The sequence below is a fragment of the Calliphora vicina genome, chromosome 1 (assembly GCF_958450345.1).
Source record: "Calliphora vicina chromosome 1, idCalVici1.1, whole genome shotgun sequence".
In the NCBI taxonomy this organism is placed as follows: domain Eukaryota; kingdom Metazoa; phylum Arthropoda; class Insecta; order Diptera; family Calliphoridae; genus Calliphora; species Calliphora vicina.
The window spans coordinates 108,198,266-108,222,339 of record NC_088780.1 but is presented as its reverse complement, the minus strand read 5'-3'; the positions used below and the strand labels follow the sequence as shown (position 1 = coordinate 108,222,339).

The 24,074-nt window shown below is 29.1% G+C and overlaps 1 protein-coding gene and 1 long non-coding RNA gene across 2 annotated transcripts in view; one reads left to right on the top strand and one right to left on the bottom strand.

Moving 5' to 3' along the window:
* The window catches only part of LOC135963550 (uncharacterized), a 319,480-nt gene that overhangs the window by 104,450 nt on the left and 190,956 nt on the right, over nucleotides 1-24,074 (bottom strand). The window lies entirely within an intron of this gene.
* Nucleotides 1-24,074, top strand: part of Dscam3 (Down syndrome cell adhesion molecule 3) — a 165,678-nt gene that overhangs the window by 38,125 nt on the left and 103,479 nt on the right. The window contains exons 4-8 of the mRNA XM_065515462.1: nucleotides 2,180-2,341; nucleotides 7,098-7,247; nucleotides 7,341-7,461; nucleotides 14,154-14,271; nucleotides 18,502-18,725. Coding sequence (XP_065371534.1) covers nucleotides 2,180-2,341; nucleotides 7,098-7,247; nucleotides 7,341-7,461; nucleotides 14,154-14,271; nucleotides 18,502-18,725 — 775 coding nt within the window. The remainder of the gene's footprint in view (nucleotides 1-2,179; nucleotides 2,342-7,097; nucleotides 7,248-7,340; nucleotides 7,462-14,153; nucleotides 14,272-18,501; nucleotides 18,726-24,074) is intronic.

Below are 24,074 nucleotides of genomic sequence, written 5' to 3'. Positions count from 1 at the left end.
GTCAAATAATAAAACAAATTGTATTGTTTTATATCAGACTTCTATAGAAAGTAAATAATTATTTATTCTTATATGATCAAATGCTTGATAACATCATACTCAGATATAAATCAAAGAAATTATGATCATAGGAATGATCTATGGAATGATAAACTGATATATATTTGGGGTTCAAGCTAAAAGGTCAATGTCGTAGGACAGGATGCGATATCCCCAAACACAATTTTATTAAAAATAGATGGCCAAAAGTCACAAAAAGGGTAAAAGGAAACCAAAAATATTTAAGAATTTATTTTGGGGAATGAAAAAATATATTTGGCTAAAAGTTCGATACAAAATTTTTAAAATTTTAGAATCTTTATGGGTAGGTGGTGGTCGGTCTCTTTTTTGACAAAAAATACGAAAACAAAAGATAACAATATTTTACTTTTAATAATAACGTGTTAAGAACGGTACAAACCAAAAGTTATACAAAAACAACAAAAATTAATTTAACAGTTTTTACGTAATATTATTATAAAACAATATGAATCTCGTGGTGCTATTATTTTGACCGCAACTGTGTCGGTTAACCGATTTAATTGGTTTTGCGAAGTCGGTTAACCGAAAACCGGGTTTTTAAAAAGTCGGTTTCTTATAAACACTACTTCTTCTCTTCGTAGGATATCGTTAATCTATTCATAGTTATGACGAAAAAAATTAAAAATTTTTATAAATTTTGTTAAACAAATTTTAGAATTTTTTAATCATTACATTGGGATTTATTGACAATTATATTGGCAATATTTATTGGTAATAAAAACTTGAAAAAAGTATGACAATACCTCAAATAGTATTTCCGTACCTGCGATTTAAATTTTGCGATTTTCGACAAAAACTAATTATTAGGCCATATTTTGGCGAATGAGCACTATTTGCTTACTGTTATGAATTTTAAGTAAAACCTAAAAAACTAAAAATATCATGAAATTAAATTCTAGCATATTTGGCAGCAATTTACTTTAGAATATATGTATATGTGATAAAATATCGCATTTACACTTGTTTTTATTTAATTTGTATCAATTATTTGTGTTATAAAGTCGTATTACTGATATTCTTAGTTGTATGACAAAATGCAATATGGGCAATTCCACGAGAATGACAACCACGAGTGAAAAAACAAAAACCCTTAAAAGCAGAAAACACTAAAATGTTAATAAGTATGTGAAAATATTTGGAGCATATTACAACATTTTAAAGGCAAAAATACATACATATATTTACAGAATATATATTGTTTTATTATAAGAGAAAAATCTGTCACGTACGGTATGTCACGTACGATATTAAATTTTATTTATTATAAAATCATCCAGTGATTGTTTTCATTTAAATATGACGGATTGTATACGAAAAATATTTGGTTTAGTGTAAGAAATTAAAAGAAAACATGACGCCTCTCACGATTATCAAATTTTTGCATATTTCTACATGTACCCCAAAATTACTTAAAATTACCGTTTTATGTCGAGTACGATGTACCCTTATTTCGATATTTTGGACAACAATGTTTCGAAAGAACTTATTATTTTTTTCAAATATAGTACCCTTTGAATTTAACATAAAGACCAAATTATTTTTTAGATACTCTTATTTTTTGCAAATCTATTCCATTCTATAGTCGTACAAATATCACGCACGATGGCATGGAATTGCCCATATGTATGCAAATAATACATATTATACGTTTAAATAACTTTAATCACGTAAAGTGCATAAAAAAAACAACAACTTCAGTAAATATTCTATCATGTTGAATGCTGGCTTTTAATTTTTTATTTATTGTATTTTTTTTTTGTTATTTCAACATCAGCAAAATCTTATTTCAATGTTGTTATTTTTTCCACATATTTAAATATTCAGTTTTAAACCTGTTAATCCTGACTGCTCGTGAAAACTATTTTGTTTTTGTACATTCATTCGCTCATAACCGGAAATAACACTTTTGTTTTAACACATACCGATACATTTTTCATGACGTTTTACTTCGTTTTGTTTTTGTCGTGTGAAGTTAAATCTCTCTCTTTTATTTTTTGTAGTAAATCTTTATATGTATTGTTTGTTGTGTATGTAGAGGAATGTATAACACAGTGTTGGTGATGTTTTTCATGTATTTTTTTTGGACGTTTCATTGTAGTGGTGCGCCGACAATTTCATGTACACGTGGAAAATACTGAAGTCTATTTGGGAAATTCAGCGTTGATTAAGTGTGCCATACCGGACTATGTGCGTACATATGTTAAAGTAGCCAGTTGGCAACGTGGCGAAGAGATACTATTGCCGGATCTGTCGGATGTTGGTGAGTGTTGTTTTCATTTTTTTTTGTTTTAACACATACACAGTCATGTGTATATTTACTGCAGTTGTATATGTTGTTTTATTTTATAGTTTTTTCAATACCATTTATTTCTGCACATTTAAATTGTACAGAGAGTTTCATTGTTTGAGATTTTTGCTTTTCGTTTTTAAACTCTTTTTTTTGGAGGTTTTCGTTCAAATAAATGACCAACCGGTATAACTACATACATATTTACACACTTATATATAAATGTGTTTATGTATATGTATAAATATGTACATAATAATATAAACAAAAACATGGACTACTGTCTGTTGTTTACTATTGTATTTGTGAATTTATATCTGCGTGTCTGTTTATGTATATGTATGTACAGTGTCGGTCAAACCACATAGGGCAAAAACTGCTTCTATACTATTTCTATAAAAACTAATTTGCAAGCAACACAACATATTGGACATTAAACAAATTCAATTGAAAGTCATTAATTACTTCACGTTAAACTAATATCAAGATCAACTGCAGAGGAAAATTATTGATGGCGTATCTTTTGAATGCGGTATTTGTTTCTAATAACTTATATGTAATTTTGAAGGGCACATATCTTTCATTTATTATCACTTTGTTATTGAATATTATAGTGAGAATTTTGTGCCAACAAAGCTTCATAGTTGGAAGTTTTGTTTTACTTCTTTAATTTAAAAAAAAGTGCCGCTGAAGCACATCAATTATGGTGAACGTGTTAAATCGGTTTCAACGTGGGAGATATGGTTTGTTCGGTTTAGAAGTGGTGATTTTGACACGGAAAACAAAGATCGATCAGGCCAGCCAAAAAAGTTTGAAGATCAAGAATTGGAAGTATTACACCATGAAGAATGTTGTCAAACTAAACAAGAGTTTGCAAAACCATTGCTGATTAACAATTTCAAAACGTTTGCGAGCAGCAGGATTCATTACGATAATGATCCATTACGATAACCCGATGCATAAGAGATCATATGTGAAGTCCTACCAACCAGCCGTATCGACACCAAATCCAAATACCCATGGCGCTAAGGTAATGTTCTGTAATTTTTTGCAACAAACTGTAACAATCCATCGGACACATGTAGAAATACGTGTTACTATTACATATATCGAAGCTGAACGCTCTCTCTAGGATACGCTTCATTTTGGAACAGAGTATCCGATATTCGTTCTTGGCCTCAAAAGATGACCAGTTCTTTTGACTCGAAATCCAGTTTTTTTGACTCGATTGGCCAACACTTTGAATAAATTTATATTGTACAAATATAATGCAAAAGATGCTGTCTCATACTTTTTTACCGATACTGTATTTATGTATAATAGAATACAAATAGTTTTACTGGACTGTTGTGGGTATTTCCTATGTATGTAGTTGTTAGTCCTTTTTTATGTATCCACTAGTTTTGTTGCTGTTGTGTTGGGATATGTCTGTGTTTATCCGTTGGCTAAAATTTATGTTTGCGCATTTTCTTTCCTTCCGGTGCGTACGTATGTTACATGTTTCTTTAAATTTAACAGTGAGTATCAGAACTGTATTAGTATGTATCAGTATTGAGAAGCTTTGTAGCATATCAACAGATGGGAAAAAGGATTTGGACAACACATGAATGAAAAAATAAATAGTAATTCCAGGAGCTTAATATCATTACGCTAAATTGGATGTATGTATTCGTGCGTTCAAAACCCCTCTGAATAATAGATTGGTTTGTATAAATATCACTGTCTTATCTTGTTGGAAAATAATGGAAAACTACCTTTCCTTTTTAATAAAACAACTCTAAGGCCCGCTTCTACTGTTTTCGTATTTAGTCAGTTTAGCACTCATATATCATGGAAAAATATTGCTTTCTTGATACATTTATTTTTCGATCATCCAAAACAATGAAAACAGCTTCAGTTGATGCTGCATCTATTTGGAATATTTATATTATATTTTGGTGATATTATGACTTTTGCACACTATTGTAAAATTTTTTGTTTAAAAGCAGTGATGTACAAATTGTAATTTGATTTATGGTTTAAAGCAATTTTCGCAATTTAAAATTTATAAGTAAATTATGTTAAATGAAACATACAAAGAAGCAACATTAAATTAAATTATAAATAATATTATTGATTATTTTGTCTTAGTAACATTAGGATTGCTTACTGATAATAACCCTTGACCTTTTCATACACTTCAACAAATGACAGCAGGATAAAACTAGCAGATATTCAATAGTATTAAAATGCACTAGTAGAACTTACTGACTTTTGGCAAAATTTGTGTAATTAGTATACTCGTATACAAAATTTTGTTTGCGAAGAAGCATTTTTTTACCAACCATCAATAAAGATGGAGTGTTTATTGATTTTGTCATTCCGTTTGTAACACATCAAAGTATTCGTCGTAGAACCAAAAAGTATATATATTCTGGGTCCTGATAAGATTCTGTTGTGGGTAATATCGGTGCATGATATCACCCAGCCCTCATACAAATATCCCCCCGGAGTACCTAAGTACTCTGAAATTGAATATAAAAAAGGTTAATATGCAACTAAATATTTTCGCCAACATTTGTGAGGATCGGTCCATAATAGACTTATTACCACATACTGATGTTGGGTACGGCCCAGCCGAATATCACACTCTTACTTGTTGAACATAAATGTTATTTCCTGAATGCCACGTCACCGATTTATATCTCCCGTAGCGATATGCTTATGTCGGCATCACGATGGTCGACCATTGCAAAAAGAAATCTTGAAATTGGAAAAATAACCCCTATACTAGACGACCAAATAACGAATCAAATACCTCTGGAGAATTATAAAAAATCGTATCTGAAATGGTTTTGTTTTTTATCGTAGTTGCTTTGATATTATTCACAATTGGAAACGTCATGTTACTAACTTAATATCTTGTAATCTTTAAAACGTATGAATTTTTAATCTTACACGAACCCTAGCGAAACTTGCCAAAGAAAATGGGCCTGTTCGTAAATGTATCACATCAACAAACGTTTTTGCAATGAGCCATTTTTATTTTGAAATTGTTAATATTTTAGGCAATAAAAAGCAGAACAAGGAAATTTAGTTACAGATATGTATCATTTACTATATAATGATGCATTTACGAATATGACATTATCAGATCTGTGATGGAAATCGATCGGGTTCAAAACAATCGGATTGATAGAGTGTGATGAATTTCGTTCGATATGTCAAGTAATTTTAAATAATTAAGTCAAGAAATTTGATACAAATTGATAGAAAAGTATCAAATTATAACAAAACGAAATTTATAAATTGACAATATTATTCTATTTGACACTATTTAAATGGATTTTAAATTCATTACACAAAAAACGGATTGAAAAGATACAAAAAAGGAAAGTTGATGCAAACATAAAAATTAGGGCAAAATTCAGAAAATTTCAATTATTTAGGACAAAGGCAAAATTGATTTCAGAGATTTTCGACTACATTTTTATATTAAAACAACTAAGAAAGTAGGGTCAGTCAAGTCGGAGAAAATTAATAAAAACATTTTTCTTTCAAATTTTCAATAATTTATTTTCATGCGAGATTTTTGGAAGTGTTCCTTATACATATGGGAGTTATGAACAATTATGGACCGAAGTAATGAATGAAGTTTTTTATATTTTATTGTTACAGAAAAACAAAAAAAATAACGTTAAAGTTAACAATTCAAGTACTGATAATGTTAAAAAACATTCGAAAACAAAGTCCAACTTTAAATTTTCTTCAGAAATATTCTGATCTGATTCCCTCCCGAACAATCTACAAAACAATTGACAGCACAAACGCATAACACCCTCTCCACTATGGTGGTGTAGGGTATAAATATGTATAGATTCAAAACTGGCAACCTTTGGCAATTTCTGATATACAATTTAACGATGAAGGTGCGGTACGAATTGACGCTGTAGTCATATAATACTTTCTTCTAAGAACTGTTACAAATTCCATATGAAGGCCCCTCACCTATGCATATGTTTACCACCCCAACTGTTATCTACTGCCACCAATAAAGTAAATAGAGGCAAAAATAAAAACAGATCGAAAATATTTGGACTGTCTGTTACAAATGTATGGTTATTTGTACAGTACATGTGTGTATTTGTATGTTACAACTACTCGTATACCCATGTAGTAAAAATAATATAGTGCCATTGTAGGTTGTATCTGTTTTTTTCTTCTTTTCGTTGTTGTTGTACTTGTATATTTTGTAGTTGACATTTATTGGAAAATGTTTTCATGTCATCATGTGGGAATTTTCATGTTGTCCACTGTTGTGTTGCTGTGTGTGACTGTCACACATACAACATTTACTTTATATTTTCAAGGGATTTTCAACTAGTTGTTTTTTTGTAGTTGTAGTTGTTGTTGTTAGTGAGTCCTAAACAAGTTAGAAGTTTCTGTATCTATGGCAATGTTGATGTTTCTTTTTTATGCCATATTCCATTTCGTTTTTGCAGTTTTTTTTGCCATATACCCAAAGGAAAAGTATAGAGATTTAGTAATATATTATTACACTATTTCTAATTTAAGTTGAAATACATTTGATTTTGTATATGATTTTTTATAATATTTGTTGCTATTGGGAAATGGTGTAGTGTTTCACTAATATTGATTTTTCTTAAAGTCAAATAGTAGCAAATCCTAAAATATTTAAATTTTTTTTAAGTAATAATACAACTACTACACTCTTAAACTTTTTTTCTAGCTGGTCGTTATGTTGTGCTATCCGCATCTGGCGATTTGTATATACGTTCTATACGCTCGGAAGATGCTTTGGTAAAATATTCCTGCATGGTTAGCAACACCTTAAATGGCGATAGGCAACGTAGTGAAGCCGTTACATTACAAATAAAAGGTAAAAAAAGGATTGCAAATATTTCAACTTATATTTATCTCCAATTATTATGGTGTGTATATGTATTTTATAAACCCTTTTTCTTTATTACAGAATTAAGTAAAAATTTAGCACCTCACACTACCCAAAAGCCTGTTATGGACATTAATGTGGAACGTGGCAATGATGTTCATCTGCCTTGTAATATACAGGGCAATCCGTTTCCCATATTTACGTAAGTTTCTTTTTTGTATTTTCTTCCCGTCGCACTTGTACATTAGTAAATAATGATACATACGAGTATATTTGTTTAGGGAAACTTTAATGTTTATTTTAATCTCAAGGGATAATTGCAGAAAATATTTTAATGATATGTGTGGTTGTGTTTATTTTTATTATTATTATTGGGCTTGAGAGATAATTAAAGTACAGAAATGAATTGTAATAATAATTATTATAATTAGGGACACATGTATAGATGTGTAGTTTCTAAAAGGATAACGTTGATGTAGGATAAGTTCTTAATATAAACTTATTTTTTTGTGCTTTTTAGTACCCTTATATATGTTTAAGGGTTTTCAAGAGGAAATTAGGGAGAGTTAACGTTAGCTAAGAAGACGACAGTCTGTGTACAATGTTGTTATAACTAACAATTTATTTTCATAAAAAAGTTTTTCTCAGCTATCTTAGCTTAAAAAAATCGCTATCAAACTAAACAAAATTGAATTCCGCTTAAAAATATTCAGTATTTTCAACAATCTTAAACTGGTTCAGATTCAATGTGAATTGAAATCACAGAGGAAGAATTGGCATACACGTTGTGCTGCAGGGTATCAACGTGTGATAAAACTTGAAGAATTTTACCTAAAATGAAACCTTACGTAGGATTTAAATTAAATGGAAAACTTAGATATTTTCTTTGGATTGAATCGTAGGTTTTCCTTAACATTTTGCATAAATGTAGCTAAATTTCGATGATGCAAAGAAATTCATTATTGTTAGTAGGGTAGAAGGGGGACCATACTCCAGTTTTTTTTGAAGCGTTCTCAAATTAAAACCACAATACATATTCTAAATATGTTTCTTGTTTCGGATACTTAGATATGTTGGCATTAGTTTTGATCATTTCAATCTTGCTTATCTCATCTTAATGTAGATATTTTTTTAACATTTCTAAACTGACCAAAAACGGCGAAACCACCTCACCCATGGGGTAAATTCGCCAAAGGGTTGGGTCAGATTTGTCATTTGTAAAATAAAACAAAAAATCAATGAAATCAAAATCAATCAAATCAATCAATGAACTATATATTTATAGTTTATTTCACATAAATTAACAAAAAAAATTTAAATAAATTGTGACTGTTTTTTTCTATATTTTAGCAACATTTTACTTTACTTCACAGGCATTTCTTGTATATGGCGAATGTGCCCCAGGGGGAGTTTTGAGGTTTAATATACATTTTTTTCTAACTTCAAATTAAATGATCGAAAAAATTATTGTCACTTATTTTTCACTATTATTGACATTCTATCACCAACCAATCAATATCGTCTTTGTAACAAATAAACTAAAGAAGTTTGCACAAAAAATTCATACGCTGAAATATTTTCACAGCTTGTTGAAAAACCATTAATAGGGTCTGCCTCACATCATATGTAAAATTAAACATTCCAAAATACAAGTTTTCAGGAGAGCCAAAAAAACTGTTTTTTTTTAACGTATGACTTGAGTTATTAAAATTCTGTATTCTACAATATTTTTTTAATGCAACTACTGAATCTTATATATAATAGGTTTTTAAATTTATTCGTTATTGGGGACTTTATGCTAGATAGAGGGTTTTTCTTCTCAAAAATATTAAATGTGTATGTATGAAAATTATCAGATAGAGGGTTTTGCATTTTAATAAAAATAAATTATTTAAATTATTATGGTATTCCAGTGGTATTACGCTCTTCAAATCTTTGCTGAATTGATAGTGGACCACTTATAGAGGTTTTGGTATATGTCCTGTATAAGGTTGAATACGAACAGGTAGATCTGTAGATAGAAATGTCATCAATGTGATCAATGTGTATCAAAATTTAATTTATATTTTACGCTACTATCTGGAAGATATAATTGAGATCTTAAATTATACATACAGTAGGATCGTTCTTTACTAATCGTGGTAGAAAAATTAAAAAATGGAAGAAAACCCCATAAGTTTGTCATAATTGTAATTATTAAAGAAATCATAATTTAAATTTTCAGCATCAAACGGTTTTTTTTACGGTCTCTTTGTTTATTTTAACAGAATAGATTAATTTTTCATTTTAATCATTTATTATTTTCGGCAGCAAAATGGTTGCGGTTTTGGTACCCACAACCATGATTTCAGACACTTTTTAAGCAAACTTAAACCATTTATTTTTCTGCCATGGACATTATATTTTTCAAAAACAAAAAAGTAAAATTTTTTTATGGTAATTCAATTCAGAATTGGCTTCCGCTATTTTGATAAACGATTAAAAATGTCAATGAACATAAGCATGCAAAAAATAGTAAGAAAACATGTATTGCAAGAAGAAATTATTCAAAATAAAATTCAAAATAAATTTTGCTTTCAGAAAAATTAATTGTACATAAAACACCAAAAAAAAAATATGTTTGTTATGAAATTCACACCATAGATGAGGCCTGTTTTACTGAGCATTTTACAATAAAAAAGTCATTTTTGTGAAAAACAAAGATAGAGGGTTTTGAATATATCCCCTCGAGTTACTAAAATTTTAATGAAATAATGATTTTTCATGATGAAAAATATAAAATTTTAATCGTAATAAAATTGTTAACTTATATAAATCGAAAGATATTTTAATCAATGGGTTGGTAAATTTTGCCATTGCCTTTATTCAAATTGCCAAACTCCTGAACCGGTAAAAATATAATTAAAAAATTTAGTTTTTTGTTGAGTTTGACAATAATATTCATCCTATTCTTGGTCTTCAAAATTTTTCGGTCGGCCTGGGTGATTCCGTGTCAAAATCGCGAATTCTCATTTTTCGAATTCTTGTTTTTCGACAATTATATTTGGGTTATCGAAACCGCATATGTGGGAATTCTAATGATTAATAAAGCCGTCAAAATTACAATTTTCTAATCGCTTAGGATTTCCTTGATTTTACTGATATTACTGATGAATTGCTAAAGCAATGAGCTTTAGCATCTACCAAATATATGCAAAATATCATATGTTCTATCGTTATTCCTTATCCCATTTTCATGCTTAATATTTCTTGGAATCTAAATGATTATTTTTTACACTCACGTATTATGATTATGTACAAGAATTTCTTTCCCTTAAACATAAAAACACGAAATCAATAAACGCTACTTAAGCATAATCTGTCACAGATTTTCTTTTATGAACAACTTAACGATTTATCCTTGTTCCTTCTTTTGTTATTAGTTATGCCAGGCACGCATACACTTTTTATACGTTTTGTTCTGGGTGTTTTTGCTCCATATGATTTTTTAACGGGAAATCAAAAACAATAAAAACAGGAAAACAACTCTCACACACACACTAACATATTATTCAGCAGTAAGGTCTACATGTTGTCTCGTACTAAATAAAGTATGAGTGTATTATTTTAGATGTGTGTTGTGTGTGTACGTATTCATGGATGTGTTGTTTAAAGACATACATGTATAAGTTTAAAGGATCCTTAATTTGCTCTTAATTTTTTTGTTCTTTTTTTCTTCATTGAAGTATATTTTTTTGCGTTTAAAAAATTATCTCACTTTTACCTCGTCTAAGTTACCTTTCCCAATTAGGCTGCGTTTAATATTTTGTTTGGTTGTCTGGTTGCTGTCTTTAGCAAGCAGTCATCAAATTCTTGGTTTTGGTTAGTTAATGTGTATTGATAACTAGTATTTGAGTAGGAGTGTTTGTGTGTAGGAATTTTAATGAGCTTGTTAAAATGCTTGCACATACGTTACTTGAGAATATGTGCTTGTAGGCGAATGTTTTAGATGTTAATACGTTTAGAATAAGTAATTTTAATGTTGGCTGTATTAAATATTGGCAACAAAACAAACAAATTTAAAGGCAAAATTGGATTTTTGAATCTTACATCTGATTTTAATGATATTTAGTATCATAGAATAAACACATAGAACGGAAGGAGAGAGTAATATATATTGAAAAATTACTCTATTTTCACACATACGGGTGATACAATAACAAAATACATGCAATACATTCTCATGAATTAGGTTTTTCACAACAGACTTAGGTTTTTGGCTCTCAGTTACGTATCTAGTTATTGTCTATGTTTAGTATGTTCTCTATGCACTTACAAAGTTTTAAGTTCCCTAGAAGTTTCCAATTCGCTTTATTTTTGTTTTCCCAATTATTAATATGTGAGTGAAAAACACTAAAAATAAAATTGCTAATTATTTTTGAACTGTTAATCATATTTTCTCACTCTTGGTATCATATTAAAGGTATTGAATCTTAGTTTACAGGTTTTTGTTTGCTAGAAATTCGTTTATTGTTAAAATAGGATACGACTTTGAAAATCCTTTAATAATGCAAACTAATCTTCCATTTTCTAAAGATTTTCCTCAAATATAAACCATTACATGTGGAACAATGAGCGATATCATTTGTTGCAAGAACGTCATAATTCAAAAAACCCATATTTTGTTAAGTGTTTGTTACTTTCCTTAAAAAATTAAAAAATAAATATCGATTTAAAGCAATAAAACTGCGTCTCCGTAAAAATTAAATTTTTTGAGTTATGACGACGTTGCAGCAAATGAGCGATATATAAAATTCAGTGTGGAATCATTAGAAAAATGTAATAAAAATAATAAAACTTGGTCCAACATGGCCTTATATTAATCATGAGGAATAAATTCTTCTAATATATTGTTAAAAAAATATTTCTGACAATAAAAGGCTACTAAGTATGATGTCCCTGTCTATTTCTAACTGATCTGATTAATATGCAATTTCTCATAGGTGTAGCAAAGCAGTATTTGAGGATGACCTCAAGGACCCCTTAAAAGCGTTGTTGTGGGGTTTCAAACTAATGGACCGCAGATATGCAAAATTTTTTATCATAAATAATTTCCACTAAAATTATATCTCTTTTTTAGAAAATACTCTTTCCAATCACACGAAAAAAAATTCAAATTATTAACGTGTACGGGTGTAGCATAAGTGACTTACAAGATGAATATAGCAGATATTTTTCATTTCTTGTATTTTTACATAGTCAAAATCTCACATACAAATGCTATGTATTTTATTCGATAAAACAAATAATTCGAATAAGAGCTTTTAACTTGTTCAAATAATTCGATCAAGCATTTAAAGTTAATGGAATTATTCGAATATTACATATTTCAATAAGGTTGTGTTGTTCATCTGTTTAAACATATCAATCTCATCCTCAATATCAGCTTCGTCAACATTTTTAATATTACATTTATCGTAATTTTCAATATCACTTTATCACAATATCTTCTGAGCTAACATGTTTATAGCGAATTTAATACATCATTTCGATGCTGCCTGTATTTCTCCACCATATTATTGAATTACTGCCTCTCCGTGTGGACACAATCCAAAATCAGTCAGTCTTCTTTTCACTTAATAACAAGAATTAGTTTTTAGAATTATAATTTCTTGCGGTAACATATTGTTACGTTTTAACCTTTCAAAACGTTGGTTTATTTCCTTTAAATAAACCGGATACTTTTGATTGCAAATAAAAGCCTTTTAGTAGTTTAAAAATTGTAACAACTCTTTATTTATTTAAAATGTACAACAACAGAATTAAATAGTCACTCAATGTTTTTTATACACGTTTATAAATTCGCAGAAATACAGACACACTTTATAGTGTACACGAATTCACTTGAAAAACACGGCACTCTTTAAGGCACTCAGTTGATGTTTATTTGAATAGCGTCTCTGATCAACTCACTAACGACTGCAACCTCTGCCACTATTTATAACACTGCCATCTGCACTCTAGATTTCTCTTTAACTGTCTAGAGGTTTATAATACATACGCCATCTGTGGTGTACTTTCTACAATGTTCTTTAACTGAATATTCGAATTCGAATATACGGTCGCAGCAAACAGCGTTGCCAACTTACGATCAATGGTCAACTGAAAGCTTTTATTTCAATGTTAATAATGCCCACAGATATGTTACAGTTTGCTATTACAGCACTGTTATTTGAAAGCATTAGGCTACTTTTAAATCAGCCGTTAAAAATGTTATATTTGAATTCAAGTACAATTTCGTAACAATATATTTGTAGTAAGATGGTATCTATAATTAAATATTTTTATTCAAAATTAAATGTGTCAATATAATTTCATATTGCAGCCTCCAAAGATATATTTTAAAATTCCATCATAAAAATAATTTAGAAAAATAGGTAATTACATATTTTTATTGGATTATTCTACATAAAATTATTTAAATTATTCGTATATGTGTTTACCGGAAGACACAAAATTAAAAATTTGAATTTTTTTTCTGTCTTTTTCGTTGGAACTTGTGATATATATACTACATGTACAAATTTCTTTATTTAAAACAAACTAATTTACCTGATTTATAACGAAAATATTGATTTCCATTATATTACTTTTTATAAGAGCAATGAGCTTCATTAATATGTATTATAAACCATATTTTAAGAACCATTTGTATGTATTATGATACATTTACCATTAAATTATACACGTACTCACATCCATACATACTTGCTGTATGTAAATATAATAAATTTTGAAAAAAAGAACTCATAATATTTTTTACAACATCGTTTATTTTTCCTTTTTTTGTATATTTTCCATATTTACATATTTTTTCGCTCTTTCGTTTTTCCTTTCTTTTTTTATTTTTGGTAGATGGTATCGTGTATCGGATTCATCAGCTTTATATCCAATACCATCATCACAGCGTGTTATATTATCTCGAACATTGTTGCTGATCAAAAATGCTGACGAACGTGATGCAGGCAAATGGGTAAGTAAACGAAAATGAAATAATTGTTGGTGTTTTGTAGAAAAAAAATGTAATTTAACTTAGTTTATTGGTAACGAATTTTGAATGTGCTACACATTTTAAAGTATTGGGTGTATGACTTAAATATGTGGGATTTACAATATATGGCTTTATGCTTTACTCCATTAATTTGAAAAAAGTGCTGCTGAAGCACATGGTTTGCTCACCAAAGCTTATGGTGTGCGGTTCAGAAGTAGTGATTTTGACACGGAAGACAAATATCGCCCAGGCCAGCCAACAAAGTTTGAAGGCTTTTGATTATTGTCAATCTCAAGAAGATCTTGTAAAATCATTGGAAGCAACTCAAGCAGCGATTTAAAAACGTTTGCGAGCAGCATGATTCATCCAAAAACAGGAGAATTGGGTACAAAACGAAAAGTAAATCATTTTTGCGCCGAATCATTACTTGTGATGAAAGGCGCTATGAAGAAAGTCCCCAATGAACTAAGTCCCCAAACCACAAATGAATTAAGGCCCCTAAGTTATATATAGAAAAAACCAACAACGAAATTTAGAGACTTAGTTAATTTTTTGGGAAATTACTCTGGGGTGTATCAAAAACTGGCTTCGGTCAGAAAGGTTGTGCGCGAAGGTTTTCTTCTCTGGGTTTATTTTATTTTGGTTTGGAAGTTTATCTCCTTTTGTTGGGGATTTATTTCATTTAGAAATTTTGGTTTTTAATTCATAATGAATAAAGCCCCCAATTTTGGGTTCTTAATTCATTTGCGGTATGGGGACTTTGTTCGTAGCGCCTTTCATCACAAGGGCGCTACGAAGAAAGTCCTCAATGAACTAAGTCCCCAAACCACAAAGGAATTACGGCCCCAAAATTGTATATGGAAAAAACCAACAACGTAATTTACAGACATAGTTAATTTTTTGGGGATTTATTTCATTTCTAAAATTGGGTATTTAATTCATAATGAAATTACTCAGGGGAGTATCAAAACCTGGCTTCGCTCAGAAAAGTTGTGCGCAAAGGTTTTCTCCTCTTGGGTTTTCTGGGCGATGCCGGTTTTTGATACACTCCAGAGGAGAAACCCATTTTGGTTTAGCTCCTTTTGTTATTTCATTTAGAACTTTTGGGTTTTAATTCATAATGAATTAAGCCCCCATTTTTTGGGGTTTTTATACATTTGCGGTTTGGGGACTAGTTCATTGGGGACTTTGTTCCTAGCGCCGTGATGAAAGATATATCCATTACGATAACCCGAAACTTAACAGAACTTCATGTACGATCTTCATGCCCCACCAACCAGCCGAATATCATGGAACTAAGGCAATGCTCTGTATTTGGTGGAGGCAAAAGGGTTTTATATATTATGAAGTGCTGAAATTCATTTGAAGCGAGTATTTGCCGAAAAACGGACAGATTTTTCGACCGTGCCCTGTCCAACTACTATTTGTTTCGATCGATACCGATCGTTATCACTGGGATACGCTTCACTTCAAAACAGAATATCTGAAATTGGCTTGATTCGTTCTTGGCCTTAAAAGATGAGCAGTTCATCTGTGTCGGAATCCATATGTTGCCAGAACGATGGGTAAAAGGTAATAGCCAACAATTGTCAATTGCATTTATATTGTACAAATGTTTAGAAAAAAATTTAAAAAATCCTGCATTTTTAAGTCATTCTCCCAATAGTAAAATTGTTTTATCAATTACACTAGTTTACAAGTTTTTTGTTCATGATGTGAAACATATATGGATTTTTTATATTAGGCCGTCTAACTTTTTGATGTACCAAGAACTCCCACTGGAGGACATTAGAACACAAGTTTAAATTTGACCACCTTTAGTTTGTAGAACTTTTTAGAGCTGGTAACTTGTATAAATATGGACAGATATTAAAGGAATATTAGTTAGTTATAAAGCAAATAGCATACGTTAAAATATACATAATTAAGTTTGAATTTTGAAATATCGATTCTTATTTTGACTTTATTTGGTTTTTCGTAAATATCTTTCGTAGTGGTTATCAAAAATTAGTGTTAAAAATATTATTTGATATTAAGCTCCAAACTAAGACATAAAAACTTTTTATCCGAAATCATAAGATCTTAGTCGTGAAAAACAATCCAACTAAATTTTTTTAAAATTTGCAGAATGTATACTTTTAGACAAAAAAAAAGTTTAATTTTTTAAAATTTTACTCAAACATTTTTTAATATTGATAAGAACTAGCTAAAAGTATTACTAATTATACACTTTTAAATCGATATAAATGTGCACCCTACTTCAGCCAATGGTCGAAAATATTGATATTTTTTAACAATATTAAAATTTTATTATTAAATAAAAAAGCTTGACTCTTACATATTTAATTATTTCGAACTAAATCATGGCATGAATAAACTATATATTTTTCCACATATAAATATGTAAAATGAATACTTATGACAAAAAAAAACTAATTACGAACAAAAAATCGGTAGCGTATAAAAAAGGCTGAAATAAAAGACAAACGGATCGACCAATTTGAATATTGCGACTGTTATGAGTTAAATAAGTAAATGAGTGAGTAAGTACGAAAGTAAGCAGGAAGTAAGCTAAATATTGTATAAGTAAGTGAAATAAGTAAAGTGAAGCGACAGTTGGAGTGTTTAAAAAACACAATCATCCATGCAGGCAAGCAGACTGTATGACAAGAAAACGGCAGACAGACAATGAGAATGCATGAAAGACAGACAACATTAAAGCAACAGACACTATAGTCTAAGGGATTTACATACATACACACTTCCACTCACATAAGAAATATGAATAAAAAGCAAAAACGTAAAAAACTGTACTCAGCAGCCAGTCAGCCAGCCAAACAGGCAGTTACACATTTTACCACACATAAAATTGCTCCATGGCTTGGTTTCCTTGTTACTTTTAGTAGGGATTGTTCATATTCTAAATTGATTTAAATTCAAGTAGATTCTTTTTTATGACAACAATGAGTACCATCAACATCAACGTAATCATCCTCATGTTGTTTGTAGTACTTTTGCGTTGTTCATCTCCGCTAAAAGTAGGCATAATGAAGAACAATTTAAATTTGCATAAATTCATTTGCACAGCGTACACAAAAAAAAAAGGAAAAAGGAACTTATTTATCTACTTCATTCATCATATTCATTACAGTTTTGACAATAACCATTTTACTATATTTTTTTTTTTGGTAATTTTGTTTTTACAAATTAAGTATTTGTTGAAAAAAATATTTTTTGTTGAAGAGTGCAAAAAAAGTGTTGATATAATAGGGTTTACTAATAAATTACTGTTTTATGAAGTTTCTGACCACAATATTTCTCTCTGTAAGCATATTCTATAGATATATGTTTCTCTCCGCAAACGAGAGATACATTTTCTATACAAAATTTTACTCTCCGCAAACAAGATACGTTTTGTATAGAAAATTTTGATCTCCTCAAACGAGAGAGTGACATTCTATATAGAAAATATTTCTTTCCCTAAACTAAAGATATATATTCTTTAGAAAATTGTTCTCTCTTCAAACGAGAGAGACATTTCCTGTAGAAAATTGTCCTTTCCTCACACAAGAGAGACAGTTCCTATAGAAATTGTTCTCTGAGAGACATTTTCTATCAAAAATGTTTCTCTCCTCAAACGAGACAGACATTTCCTACAGAAAATTATTATTATTATATTTTGTATAGAAAATTGTTCTCCCCTCATTAATTTGATATAGAAAATTGTACTCCACTCAAACGAGAAAAACATTTCCTATAGAAAATTCTTGTATCCTCAAACTAGAGAGACATTGTTCTCTCCTCTATCGAGAGAGAAATTTTCAATTGAAAATTGTTCTCTCCTCAAACGAGAGAGACATTTCCTATAGAAAATTGTTCTCTGCTCAAACGAGTGAGAAAATTTGTTCTCCAATCAAACGAGAAAGACATTTTCTATAGAAAATTATTCTATTCGCAAACGAGAGAGACATTTTCTATAGACATTTCTTTCACCGGAAAAGAGAGAAATTTTCTATAAGAAAATGTCTCTCATGCTTCCGAAGAGAAAAAATTTAATTTTTCTCTTAACAAATATGAGTACAAAAGGCTTGTAAAGTTTAATCCATTCGATATACATATAAAATTTTCGGCTAACATACATAAATCTGTACATGTATACAATAGATAGTTATTTGTATTTCGTGTTTAAATTTTCTTATTTTTATTTTACAGGTTTGTCAAGCATCAAATCAATTTGGCGAACAACGTATTGAAATACGTTTGTTTGTGAATTCGTACGTATCTGTTCATATATTGCCACAAGTTCAAATTGTCAATTCGGGCGGAACGGCAATATTCAATTGTTCGACAACGGGTTCAGCAATCGATAATATTGAATGGCTGCACAATGGAAAACCATTGCAGGAGGATAATGTTCTAACAACTGGCAGAGATAAGTGAGTATCGTTTATGATGAATACTAACATATTACATGCATATAAACATACATACATACAAATACATGTATAGAAACGTAAATCATATAAAAAGTTATATGTATATAAAACGATATATTTGTATCTGTGTTACATGTATGTAGTATAGGATTTAAAACTACATTCATATCTACATATATGTATACAATATACACAAATTGCTGCTCATGCCTGAGTATCTGTGTGTAATTTCAGACATTGTTATTAGTAGTTGAGTGGCATTGAACTCGAATTTTCAATAGTTTTATTTATTTGATTTTCTCTTTTGTTTCATTTAGTTTTCTTGTTTTGGAATTGTCTATTTAAATGTTAATAAAAATGTCAATTTATATGTTAGAGCATTTATTTTGGTTGTTTGTAAATTGTAATAAATTTAGTTGTTAGTTTTTTGGTTTGTTCAAAAGTTTACTCAATTATTTTTGGATAATAACTTTATTAGTGTAAATAAAAGTATATATTTTAAGAGTAAATAATGAAATATTTAATAGTAAATAATAAACAAGGGCAATTAGTTTTGTGAAACTATATTAAATCATTACGTATTTAAAATGTATGTATAAATATAAAAGTTCGAGAAGCATATTTTATAGAAATATGTCAAGATAAAAAAAAAGAAATGTACTTAAACAAATTCCCGATAGTTTTTCAAATTGTTTGAAAAATGTTGTTTAACTAGTTGCAAAGAAATTTTTAAAATATTCAAGAACGAGTTGAATTTTCCTTAGAATCTGTTTTTGAAAGTTTTTCATATAAATTTCGAGTGAATAACATCAAATGTTTGTTTGATTCGTGAAACCAACGAAAGAAAAATTGTTTTCGACTTTATTATATGAATAAATAAAAAAAATTCATGTGAATTGTATTCGATTTGTAAGTTTAGAATTAAATTTATTTTATAAAAATTAAAAAATAATGAAGAAAAACATTTTTAAACAAAACTTTTATTTAAGTGCTCTAAAGTAAAGAAATTTATCTTTCTTTTATATCAAACTATTTATGATGTTATACAATTTGCTGTATAATGTATTACATTATATATAAATAGTTTGATTTTATTGAAAGTTTATTTGCTTCTTTTTAGAGCTTTTTAAAAAATATTTTTTTATTATTATTCGATTTTCTTTTAAAGCTCCTAGAATATTTCGAATTTTAATACGAATTTTCGAACATATTTTCAAAGTAAATACTTGAATATTCATGAACATTTGAAATTTTTTTTCGAAATTTTTGAGTTCGAAATTGGAAACTGACCTCAAATAAAACTAAAATAATTTTTTTTAAGAATGCTCATTCATGATTTAGAAATTATTTTACCAGCTTCAAGAAATTTTCGAACATAAATTCGTATTTTCGAACATAATACTGCTTATTTAAACAGTTTTGATGTCGAATTTTCGAATATAATATTGCATTGTCATCAGGTATTCGGACTACAAGAGCTGATTTAAAATTCAGTTACAAATTTTGACCTTAACTAATATACAAACCAACATGCAAACTAGTATATAAAGTTAAAAAAATCTTTTAAAAACGGGCTGTAACCTTCGTTAGCTTTGTTTTTCGTTCGAGATCCAAGAACAAGTCATTATAAAAATAAATAAGTAGATTATAAAGTAATATTTTCTCTTTATTTATTTGTGCAATTTTCGAGCTCTACAAGTTTGTTAACACTCGAATATGTCAACTGACATAATTTTCCAATTGTTTAGGAACTCTTCAGTGATTCTTAAACATATTTATATGCAATAGGACTTATACGTTAGAGCAGGCACGGATGTAGATCAACCATTAGGAAAAATAGAGTAAAATTTATTTTAAGTATATTTTTCTTTTTTCTTCCTTTATATTAAAACTTTTTGGTTTTTTTTTGGGGGGGGATTTCCTATTTAACCCCTCAACCGTCTGGAACCACGCATGACAAAGAGCATTGTATCGTATGATGAATTTGTATTTCAGCAATTAGTCACATATTACTCATACGCACCGTAATTTTAGAAAGTTTTCATTATATTAAATATCATTGGTTTTAAAAAGCTACTTTTCTTTTTTGCATTTACATAGTTCTAAATAATATAAAAACTTGAATAAAAAAACTATAATTATTATGTAAATAACATATCATAATTCTATTCTATTCTATTAGTTTTGATATACAATAATAAAAACTGAAAAAAGTATTCATATGAAATTTCTATCCCGCACAAGATTTAAATAGCTTGAGCTCTTTGATTTTCAATTCTATCTATATTTATTTGACAACAATATTTGCTGACCTGTACATATTCAATTATTATGCTTGTGTACACTTTTAACAAGATTTACTTTGTCTTTCTGTTTGTGCAAGGATGTAAATTCTTTTCTTCAATTTTTTTATGATGATTTAAGACAAATAATACACAAAATCAACATGTATGATCATAAATTTTCCAAAACTCAGGGGAAGGTTTATGAAAAGAAAAAAAAAACAAATCGAAAACCTAAAATATTCTACATATATGTGTTTGAATTAATGTGTGTGTAAGGCAAATAATACCAAATTATATGGTTACAGAAAAGCATGAACAAGATAGAGAAAATTCCAGTTCAATCCTTTTGCCAAGAAATAAATAAAATATGTTGGAGGGAAAAGAAAAACAAAATGATTATTAGACAATTCAACAGATGTTGATTTTTTCATCATTTTTTTTCTTCTAGATATTTTGTGTTGGAGGCAGTGTATGAATATGAAAAAAATCAAAATAACAAATCAAGCGTAAAGTTTTTATGCTTCACTTAGGATTTTATGCAAAGGATATTGTAAACATACATACAAATATTTTAGAATATATACATTGCTTCTATACTCTTGTCTAATAACATGCCTACAGTGTCGGTCAATAAAATTTGGATTAAAATTGCTTCTATACTATTAGTAACTATAGGGAAAACTAATTTGCTTGTTTTAAAAACAAAAAAATTCTGATTTAACCGAAACAGATAAAATTATAACTATTTTTGTACTTAAAAAGTAAGAAAATTGTTAAAACAGTAAATACTGAATACTGGTTATGTTTTAAAAAATTAAAAGTTATTTTCATGTAAAAACTATAAAAACTAATAAGAATAAAAGGAAACAAATATTTGTTTAAAAAACTGGGTAACTCCATAAATGTATTTAGTTATGTCGAATGTGTGTAAATGTTTTGGGAATCATTTTATTACAGTGGTCCATATTTTGGATTTTCGATGCTCCCAAATTCGAGGTTTGGGGCAACATACAGTTGGCCTAAAATCAGAAATAATTTTTTAAAAAATTTTAACATTTTTGTAGTATTTTATTTGTATACTTTTATTAACTTAATTTACAAAAGAACAAAGGACATAATTAATTAAATTCTAAAAATGAGAAAACAAAATTAAAAGATTTCTTTATTACGGCATTGACAAAACAATGGATACTTAGGTATTATTTTAACAAATATGGTCTAAACTTTGCAATAACTCAATATTTTGTTGGGTATCCCTTATTTTTTATAACTGCTACACATCCACGATGCATTGAACCATTTAAAGAGTCAATGGTCTCCTTTGAAATATTTTGCCACTCCCTTATAACCGCCTCCGAAAAATCTTCCTTCCTGGTGTAATTTTGGGTCCTTATTTTACGATTTCCCATAGATTTTCTATGGAATTGAGATCTGGCGATTGGGCAGGCCACTTCAAAACACGTACCTCGTTGGATTGTAACCACTCGGTTACAACCCTAGAGGTGTGTTTCGGGTCTTTGTCGTGTTGGAATCTCCAAACTAGGGGCATATTTTCCTCAGCGTATGGATACATAACATAGTTTAATACGGTTCTGTATCCTATGCCTGTCATGGTATCTTTTATAATATGAATTGGGCCCATACCTTGCCCTGAAAAACATCCCCATATCATAATATTGCCACCGCCAAAATTTACAGTCTTATTTGTGTACTTTGGATCTAATCATTTTCCCTTTAAAATGTTCCCTTACAAATGTTCTCCCATCACTGCCTCTTAAATTGTATTTGGATTCGTCGGAAAAGAGGACAGTATTCCATTTCTGTATCGACCAGTTTAAATGATCCCTGGCAAATTGTAGACAATCAGAACGGTTCTTTTTAGAAATGAGTAGTTTTTCCACAGGACGATAGCAACCAAGACCAGCCTCATTTGCCCTGCGACTAACTGTTCGGGTACTTATTTCTAATTTTAGGCTATTAACAACCTCTCGAAGAGTTATTTTTGGGAGTTTCTTGAACTCTCTCGCTATTAAATTATCTTGTCTAGGAGTAGTCTTACGAGGTCTTCTTCTAAATGTTGAGTTTTTACAGAACCGGTCTCACGAAATTTCTTTATAATTTTTGAAACTGCTGATTTATTTATTGAATATTTGTCACAGATACTTTTTTGTTTTAAACCAGCTTTAAAATCGTTAATTATTTTATTTTTTAAGTCTTCACAAATCTTAACTTTAGCCATTTTCGTTAACTTTGAAAAAAAGCAATTATGCGAAAAACTTAGAAAAAGAAATTGTGAAAAATTACCAGAATTTAAAAAAAAAAACTGTAAACAGGATGCTTTTTACATCGTTCTTTTAAATATTATTTTCGTTTTACACTTCTTTCTTGCAGAAGTTTAAAAGTTTCCATTGTTTTGTCAGTAGCGAAATAGTGAATATTTTTAATTTTGTTCCCTTTTTTCAGAATATAATTAACTATGTTGTTTGTTTCTCAGTTAATTTATATAAATAAAACTATACAAGGAAAATACTAAAAAAAAAATTTTATTTTACAAAAATATTTTCTATTTTGGGCTACATATGGAATATTTGGAAAATTTACCATTGTTTTGTCAACCACTGTATATATGCAGTGAGCCTCAAAAGTGAGTATACACCAAAATTTTCGATGTCAGAAATCTTTAAATAAACGTCAACGTAAGTGCAACGTTATCCGATATTGCTCAAAAATGATTTTTTAAACGAAAGATTTTGAAAGCTCCGAAAAACGAAAAAGTTGAACATAGAGACCTCCCCAATGTTTATATCAGAGACCGAAAATAACGTGTTCACTTTCATTTCAATGGTAAATTCTCATTCGCAGCCATTTAAAAATAATTTTTTGTGATATATCACTGATAGAGTGATTTATTCGAGAACATTTTGGGTTTGGGGTTGAGAGAAACAGAAAAGAAACAAACACAACTAATCTAGATGAGTGATTTATAATTTATTTTTTTCGTAAATCGCAAAAAATCATTTAATGCAAATCAACGCTTAAATATATAAAATTTATTAAAAGATTA